At 40.7% G+C, this 9,866-nt stretch overlaps 1 protein-coding gene across 3 annotated transcripts in view; it reads left to right on the forward strand.

The window, feature by feature from the left end:
* Positions 1-8,270, forward strand: part of Flrt2 (fibronectin leucine rich transmembrane protein 2) — an 89,100-nt gene extending 80,830 nt beyond the window's left edge. For all 3 annotated transcript variants that reach the window (XM_048799133.1, XM_015494566.2, XM_048799134.1), the window contains exon 2: positions 861-8,270. In XM_048799133.1, the coding sequence (XP_048655090.1) occupies positions 1,239-3,221 (1,983 nt within the window). In that variant the 5' untranslated portion in view covers positions 861-1,238 and the 3' untranslated portion in view covers positions 3,222-8,270. The remainder of the gene's footprint in view (positions 1-860) is intronic.
* Positions 8,271-9,866: the final 1,596 nt, after the last annotated feature.

Genomic DNA, 9,866 nt, shown 5'->3' on the forward strand with positions numbered 1-9,866 from the left:
GTGCATTATCCCTGCACTAGTTCATCTGTGTCAGATAGAAAGGATGCATGGGTTTTTAATGACATGGAATGTGATCATGGCAAATTGTTAGGTAAGAAGCAGGAAGGTAAATAATGATTCCAATGTTGTTATGTGCATTCTTAGGCAAAAGAAATAAACTTATCAGTTATCTCCGAGTGGTAATATAATGAGTAATCTCTATTAACATTTTATTCTAACCTTTTCATTGCATTCTCTAGAATTCTCCACTAAGCAGAAGTAAGCTTTCATATTAGAATTTCAAGATGCATTTTAACAGGAGATGGAAACATACAAAGCTATAGCTACATCATTTATGAGTTATCATTATGTGATAAATGTATTTGGAAACACAGTGCATTTGGAAGAATTTTTTAATAAGGGTGAATTTTTTTAAAATGACTTACTCCCCATTTTGCATTTTGAAGATTTATAACTCTAGAGGGCTTCACATTTTTTCCCTTAGTGCCCAACTCCATCTTGTAGTAAGATTGATAAATAGGATTTGGAAATGATAATCATTCACCAATCCTGTGTGTTGACTGTGTGTCTGTTGCACTTTGACAGAACCTGTCCCGTGATTTTGATTTTGCTGATATATGTAAATAGATATTTAAGAGAAGGTACTGATTGGGATGCAGAGTTCACAGTATGATTGATAATAAGAGTTTCCTTTTGAAGATATTTCATTGATTTCTTAAATATCTTTCCAACTAAATACTGGTTAGCTAAAATATATGCTAGTCCCAAAGTTGCTATTTTTGAAAGGTTTGTGGGCATATCAGTACTTCTTATATAACTACTGTTAACTGGACTCTCTTCTCTTTTCTTCCCTACAACAGATCACAGATTGTGCTTAACCAAGAAGTCCATAGGTCCATCAGCCCTGGCCTGACCTCCACCAGAGGACAGGAGTTCTGTCCACCCACTCTGGCTGTGTAGACCCCGCAGATAACGTGGCCTCACCTGCTGCCTGCGTAGAAAATTCTCCCTATTGAAGTCTTTTGCACATGGAGGACAACAGCAAAGAGGGCCATACAGGCTGATAAGACCAGAGACATCAGAAAGGTTCTTTCACCGATGCCCTCGGGACATTTCTTGTAGCTGGAATTCTGGACTTTGATAGAACCTGTCCCGTCATTTTGATTTTGCTGATATATATATATTTTTTTATTTTTTCTTTTCCCCACCACATTGTATTTTCTTTCTGTTCTTCAGAAATGGGCCTGCAGACCACAAAGTGGCCCAGCCATGGGGCTTTTTTCCTGAAATCTTGGCTTATCGTTTCCCTAGGGCTCTACTCACAAGTGTCAAAACTCCTGGCCTGCCCTAGCGTGTGCCGCTGCGACAGGAACTTTGTCTACTGTAACGAGCGAAGCTTGACCTCAGTGCCTCTTGGGATCCCGGAGGGCGTAACCGTACTCTACCTCCACAACAACCAAATTAATAATGCTGGATTTCCTGCAGAGCTGCACAATGTACAGTCAGTGCACACGGTCTACCTTTATGGCAACCAACTGGATGAATTCCCCATGAACCTTCCCAAGAACGTCCGAGTTCTTCATTTGCAGGAAAACAACATTCAGACCATTTCACGTGCTGCCCTTGCCCAGCTCCTGAAGCTTGAAGAGCTGCACCTGGATGACAACTCTATCTCCACGGTGGGGGTGGAGGATGGGGCCTTCCGGGAGGCTGTTAGCCTCAAGTTGTTGTTTCTGTCCAAGAACCACCTGAGCAGCGTGCCTGTCGGGCTTCCTGTGGACCTGCAAGAGCTGAGAGTAGATGAAAACCGAATCGCCGTGATCTCAGACATGGCCTTTCAGAACCTCACAAGCTTGGAGCGTCTGATCGTGGATGGGAATCTCTTGACGAACAAGGGCATTGCCGAGGGCACCTTCAGCCATCTCACCAAGCTCAAGGAATTTTCCATAGTCCGTAATTCGCTCTCCTATCCCCCTCCTGATCTGCCAGGTACGCATCTCATCAGGCTGTATCTGCAGGACAACCAGATTAACCACATCCCTCTGACGGCCTTCTCCAACCTCCGGAAGCTGGAACGGCTGGACATATCCAACAACCAACTGAGGAAGTTGACTCAAGGGGTCTTTGATAATCTCGCCAACTTGAAGCAGCTCACTGCTCGGAATAACCCTTGGTTTTGTGACTGCAGTATTAAATGGGTCACAGAATGGCTCAAATATATCCCTTCATCTCTCAACGTACGGGGTTTCATGTGCCAAGGTCCTGAACAAGTCCGGGGGATGGCTGTCAGGGAGCTGAATATGAATCTTCTGTCGTGTCCCACCATGACCCCTGGCCAGCCTCTCTTTACCCCAGCCCCAAGTACTATTTCTCCAACCATGCAGCCTCCCACTGTCTCTGTTCCAACCCCTAGCAGAAGCTACACACCTCCAGCTCCTACTACATCGAAACTTCCCACCGTTCCTGACTGGGATGGTAGAGAAAGAGCGACTCCACCTATATCTGAGCGGATCCAGCTGTCCATCCACTTTGTGAATGATACTTCCATCCAAGTCAGCTGGCTGTCTCTCTTTACTGTGATGGCATACAAACTCACGTGGGTGAAGATGGGCCACAGCCTGGTGGGGGGCATCGTTCAGGAGCGCATAGTCAGTGGGGAGAAGCAACACCTGAGCCTGGTTAATTTGGAGCCCAGATCCACCTATCGGATTTGCTTAGTGCCACTGGATGCTTTTAACTACCGTGCTGTAGAAGACACCGTCTGCTCGGAGGCCACCACCCTTGCCTCCTATTTGAACAATGGCAGCAACACCGCTTCGAGCCATGAGCAGACGACATCCCACAGCATGGGCTCCCCTTTTCTGCTGGCGGGTTTGATAGGGGGTGCAGTGATATTCGTGCTCGTGGTCTTGCTCAGCGTCTTCTGCTGGCACATGCACAAAAAGGGGCGCTACACCTCGCAGAAGTGGAAATACAACCGGGGCCGTCGGAAAGATGACTATTGTGAGGCAGGCACCAAGAAGGACAACTCCATCCTGGAGATGACGGAAACCAGCTTTCAGATTGTCTCCTTAAATAACGATCAGCTCCTTAAAGGAGATTTCAGACTGCAGCCCATTTACACCCCAAACGGGGGCATTAATTACACAGACTGCCATATCCCCAATAACATGAGATACTGCAACAGCAGCGTACCAGACCTGGAGCACTGCCACACGTAACAACCAGAGGAACAGCGTTGTTAGGAAGGTGAACAGCCGAACTCTTGAGAACACACACGTGTGTGCACATAGACACGCAGATCACATTTGATAAATGTTACACAGATGCATTTGTGCATTTGAATACTCTGTAATTTATACGGTGTACTATATAATGGGATTTAAAAAAAAGTGCTATCTTTTCTATTTCAAGTTAATTACAAACAGTTTTGTAACTCTTTGCTTTTTAAATCTTAAAAAAAAATAGTTGCTGAAGTACTGTACGGGGTTGTACAATGAGAACCTAGCGCCGAGGCAGAAGAAAGAGTGATTCTTCCTTATGATGCACATTAACCACTTTGCTGTGGTAGCTGTCAGGATAAATTCCTTTCCGACAGCTGATGGTCAGATGAAAGGGCGTATTCATATGGACTCCTCGGGGTAAGAAGAATAATGGGTAAAGCAAGAAATGGCTGAGATGTTCTCATGCTATTTCTATGCCTCCTGGTCTGGAAGAAAAGTTAAAAGAAAAAAAATTCCATGAAATAAGAAAGGAGGTAGTTACCCTGAGTTGACCCAGTGCAGGAAATTTAGAAAGCATCAAAAGGAAGCCGGTTCCTGTGAGATAAGTGAACCCAGCCTGACACAATCTAGAAAATCAAGAGCCAATTTGAAAAGACCTTAGAACCCGGGGGTGGCTTTCTGAGTGGGAGCTTAAAAATCACTCTTCATGCTTCCCTGGCCCTATGTGATAACAGAGTTAGAGACTTGAGTATGATTTCAGTCATCTTCAGGGACTGGTATGATCAGTCCTAGCAAGAAAAAAAAAATCCCTTAAAAAGTGTCACTATTCAAATCATATGTCAGGTTGAATCACATTCAACAGAGATATATTCTAGAATACTTTTTTAGAAGAGCCTAATAAAATAATGGGAAGAATTATATTGAATGGAATTATTTTTGATAATGAGAATTATTTGGGTAGTTTCACTGAGGCTATATCAACATGATATTTAGACCAATGAGAAAACAGTGTTTAAAATATATTAAAACAACTTCTTATTTAAAAATTACTGATACTATTTAGACAAAAGCAACTGATCAGTGGTTATATGACACTCTATCAACTGACTTTATTAGTATCATGTTGAAATAGCTTGAATTAATACCTTTATCCCCTCTCAAATTCTTGTCTTCCAATCATTTCGCATCTATTTTTGTAATTAAGTTGTTTATGCCACCTTTGTTTGTCCCCCTCTGCTCAGTATTTCAAAGAGAATTATGAATGCCAGTCCTGGTTGCACAAAATATCTTTATGTACTTACATGTTTTAAAATGCATACTAATTCTCACTGCTAATAATTCTATAAGGACATATCAGAGCTGGCCAAAAGAATGCGTATTTTTAAAAGCAATACCAGGTTTCCATCTCAGACCGACTTTGATCCCATTCAGCACTTGAAATTTCATGTGTTCTTTTTCGATTGTGGAAGTTCCTCCAATTGGGAATTGTGGAGGGATGGTAAATCTTCTGTAAGACCACGGATGAAAAATGAACAAGTCAGAGAAGAAGAGCTTCCCCGAATGTTGGCAGAGCAGGGCAGCAAGCAGAGGGCATAGAAAAGAGAGGGATTATCTGCACTTAATCCTAAATGTTTTTGAAGCAACGTCCATCTTCAGCAAGCACGTACCATTTACTCTAATCTTCACCACTCCTTAGATGTAGAAGGGCTATAGATCACATGCATTATCTGAAAGAAAGTGCATCCTTGGAAAATTATTTTGAAAGATCGTGTCTAGGCATTTCACTGCGTGGTATATTTCTGTTACCACTGGCCATTATTTTAGGGACTCATGAAGTAAATGTCACACTCATCTTGCTTTCTCTGTCTTTTTAAGCAAAATAAAACTGTGATGCGTCTTTGTAAAAGTTTAGGTATAAAACGCTATGCAAGTTTTTCTTTATAGTAAGAGCTTTATTTTCCTTAACGATATACCCTGACTTTATGTTTTAATCTCCCTCATCCCTCAGAATAAGCAGAACATATAACTGAAGCTAGAATGTTGTAGACACAAGACTTGAAACTGTGCAGTCAATAGAGCTGAATTTAGCTATGAATTAATTTAAATTAATTCTGAAGTGACTCTGGTTTCCATTTTAGTCTGTTAGCTAGAGGGTCTTCGCTGTTGTGTTTTTAAAGATAGGTCCATACCATGAAGGGATAAGACAACCTGCGAAGGTGACCAGTGTAATAGTAAGCCAACTAAAATCAGGACGTTGTCGTGGGGTGGTTTTTTTTTTTTGTACTTAACTGGATAATGTCCTACCACTGGCCTCTTCCCCTTGGCTATGTAGATAAAACTGTTTGTTCAAATGATGGTACTCTGGCTTTTGAGGGCTTTTATTTCTGTTATCCACAAAACCATTCTCATTTATTGGTATTGTATGTTTAACTCCCAGTGGGAATTTTGGCTGTTGAGACCTCTTTGCTTTGGATCGGGAAGAACAAGAATGGAGAGGTTCTTGTAATATCTTTGGGGATTTTACAGAATTATTTCAGGTTTAAGTGGCACAGTGGAGATCTAGTCATGTGAAATGGTTAGGGTGATCTGACAGAATTTCTCTACTGAAGAGAGAAAATCTAGTTACAGGATTTATTTTGATCTTGTGCACATCATGACCAAGAGTGCTACGACTGAAATCAGCCTGCCATTTATAATAACGTACCTGGGGCTCTCACCTACACCAGGATGGAAAGTACATCATAAAATCTGTAAAATCTCAGGCATCTTACAAAAATTGTTGAATGACCGTCACTGATGGATTATGCTTTCACTGGCATGTTTCATCATCAGAGTATGATCTGTAGATATATCTGCTCCGTATTTTCTCCTCTTTTGGTTTCATCATTTTGTATTTTGAGGTGATTAGTCAAGGTTAAGGGTGCAGGCCAAGACCAGGTCCACTGGCTTATAGAGAGCTTGATGCTGACCAGCTGCGATGATCTCAGATAGTATCCAGCCTTGTCAGAGTGCAGAAATAAGTCACAGTACAGAGGACATTTCAGAAGGAGAAGGCATAGCCATGGTCACACAATATTATCAACAGGTATTCATACTCTGGGTAGTTGCTCATACCTGCTTGTTTGAGGAGATGTTTTGATCATGGAGAGACCTTGGGCTTCACTCAAATACTCTCAGATGCACTGCCCACACATCACATGGGACATTCACAGGCAGAGACCACGAGGATGTTCCCTATTTTCCTTGCACAAGGTGGAAAACGATCTCTTGTGCTAGGGAAAAAAGACGCAATTTCTAATTATCCAGATGTTCATTGAAACTATATTAGATATTTTCCCCCAAAGTTACAAACAAAAATTATGATGTGACCAATCTGGTAAAAAGTCTTATTGAAGTAGCTCATAGCACAGCTCCATTTCCTACTAGTGCTGATCATAATGGTCTTAGTCATTTCACCATGTCAGAAGTTCCTTCTCTTCATGTTGTGAGCAAGGCTCCCACTTAGAACACAGGGCAGCTTTGTGGTCCACAGGGAGCAGGAGCCTCACTTGATCAGCAAACCCAGCTGCAGTGTCCATTGCAACATTTGACTGTGAAGTGGCTCATTTCACTCGGTGTCTTTGTTTATGGCACTTTTCTCTAACTCTAATAAGGAGACTACACTTTACTTTAGAACATGACATTAGTACCCATGCTCATAACTTACCTTTTCAGATTCACAGGACAACAAAGCAGAAAAGAGTACCCAACAGGGGAAAGATACATACACAAAACAGCTTCCGGTTCTTGATCTTGTCAAATATTGCCTGATGCTCTTTTATTTATGTCAAAACACTAAAGTTAGGAAGCTGTAGCTCACATCCTTCTTTGGTTCCTTCTGCAAGGTTGAAAGACAATTGCTGGCAATGGGGGATGCTTTTCACTGGCTGTGGGGAAAATGTGTTTTACACAGATGATGATGCTGTTATAACACATCTTTTGCTATATTTCTTTTTTCTCACTGCACACCCACCCAAAGAGCACAAAGCAAGGCCATTGTGACAGGCATTTTTTAATCAGTTTGAAGTACGCATGTGCGTGCATACACATAGACCTGAGGGCATTTGTGAAGGTGTCCATAGGATGTAAGACTTGTAATCAGTTGAGGCACGGTGAGTCACCAGCACTGCTTGTCCCCTATAGGACTGATCTATCCACTGAAATCAATCTGATGACTTGTTATTGTTTGAATCATTTGTCGATTTGCTTCTGGTTTGTGTGAAGCGTGTTCTCTCTGACCAGGGACTTCAAGGAGCTGGAAGATTCTGCATCCCACATCCTCTTGAGACCTACCGTGTCACACACTCTGTTAACTACAAACTTCACTCCACGCTATACAGTACCTTGTTGATATGTTCAGTAAAGGCTTATTTTAAAAGAGAACCACATTGTGTTTATGTACTCAGTTCATTGGGATACAGCCAGTACTTGTATTGTTAATGTAAAAGAGGAAGGAGGAATGGAAGAGGTAATAGGATTTTCATATTCTCCGACCGACCATGCAAACAACTTGTGTTGTGTAAGGGCCATTTGATTTTTTTTTGTGTGTGAGGGGTTTAGTGAAAGCCTCATGTTCTTTCCTATTTCTCAACTAAATTTTGTGTTCTCACAAGTATCCTTAACATATACTCACATATACAGAGCGCGTATTGTTTTATGTTTGTGAAAATGATGTTGTTTAGGATGTAGATAATGACAATGTAGTTATCCAGTCAGAATAGTCTTCTCCCTCATAATCTGCTCTTAACATGCACTATTGTGTTTGAATGTCAGTTTTCTTTAAGAATCCTCATGGTACTTTTCTCCTTCAGAATTGCTCAGAGCTCATCACCTATACTTTTCTGTGGGACACATGAAAATGTGTCTGTTCAAGTTCAATTCTGGATATTCTGGATTAGTCTCATGGAATGTTCCAGAACCCCTTTCCCTAACCTTCTTGGCCATTTTCACCACTGATGTATTTGACAGAGATTGAATCAGGAAATAAAATTTTGACATTTCAGTTAACTAGTAAGTATCACTTATTTGTAGAACCTCTGCTGGAAAATGAACTATGAAAGAGAGTGGTAATCGGTGACTCCTATTACATTGGGAATATTTTATGTAAATTAATGTCCTTTTTATTCTTGGTTGGTTTTGCCAAGAGTTAAGACATTACTGTATGGAGACTAGATCCCTTAGCCAAGGAGTACCTTTCATTTAAAAGAATTTATGAAGGTCCTGCTCCTCTGTTCCAGGCCCCAGGCTGAGTCCAGAGGCTTCATAGAACAAATGCAATGCTAGCCAAATCAAACCCGAGTTCTACTCCACCATGTCCATAGATATTTCTGTTCATCCAGTGCATTTACCTACCCCTCATCTACTGTGTATAGTATTGTTAGGTTCTATTGAGAATTCAGAGAAAAATGAGACTCTGCCAAGTAAAGAACACATGGATTTTGTAATTTATTTTTTGCCTGATGCCCTCATGTCACAGAACACATACAATCACCTGCCATTCTTTTTATTTAACTAGCAGCATGTCCAGGATAATGAGAGAGAGATAGATTCCTACCTGTTGGGAAGGTGGATGATGCATCTACCTTATAGGTTGATCTTTGCTTTTAAAATGTGATGCAAAGTGACATCAAATTGACAAAATCAGAACTAATTTCAAATAAAGTTTTCAAATGTATGCCAAGTAAAAGTAATTGAAACATTAGGAACTGTATTTTGTAATTACACATGCAAACTCTTGGATCTCTATTATGCACCAGAATGGAAAATTAATCTTGAATAATAATGGCACCTGACAATTATCAAGCACCTATGTATCCAAAAGTATGTATCCAAAATGCTTTGATACACATTTGCATTTAGTCATTAAAATAACCATGTAAAGTATGGTCTCTTAATTTTTCAGATTTTAAAACTCAGCCCCAGGGACATTAAGTGATTGGTCCATAGCCACAAATACTGCAAATGGCACAGTCAGGAACTAACCCCAGGCAGGTCTCCATGGACATTTAGCAGTTTTCCTGCCTCTTAATAAATTGATTAAGACTGGCCTTTGGGACAAATTCTTAGTCAGTGTTTAAAGATATATGAAGATGGAACTATAATTTCTCTCCGTGGGTGCAATATTAGTTATTCTTTATGACTAGTGAAGGAAACACTGGGAAAACCTCAAAAAATACTTGGCTTTTAAAGCCCTTTTTCATTCATTCTAGTTTTTTATAGAAATTCCATTTTTTTTTCTGAATGTTTAATGCCCTCATGCTCGATTTGAAGGTTTCAGGTGGAAGCAAAATATGTCTTCACCCACAGAGAGATGAAACTATGAGACAACTTGACTTGAGCTATTTTTAGTAATCATTTGTTTCATACTTGAGAGGTTGCCCCAAGTATACTGTACATCCTGCTGAAGATGCACTTACGTCAGAATCTATTAGAGCCGTAGAACCCTGGCTTCTGGATTTATACTCACTGTGGTACAAATAAAGAATGAGTGCTTTGGGAGATATTATTGGGGCTTTATTTTCTTGAGTTGTGTTGAAAGTTAAGGACACAGAATTTTTAATGATATATCTCAAACCAGATGTCTTTTTAACATGCACACCCAAT

The sequence above is a fragment of the Marmota marmota genome, unplaced genomic scaffold (genome assembly GCF_001458135.2).
Source record: "Marmota marmota marmota unplaced genomic scaffold, marMar, whole genome shotgun sequence".
In the NCBI taxonomy this organism is placed as follows: Eukaryota; Metazoa; Chordata; class Mammalia; order Rodentia; family Sciuridae; genus Marmota; species Marmota marmota.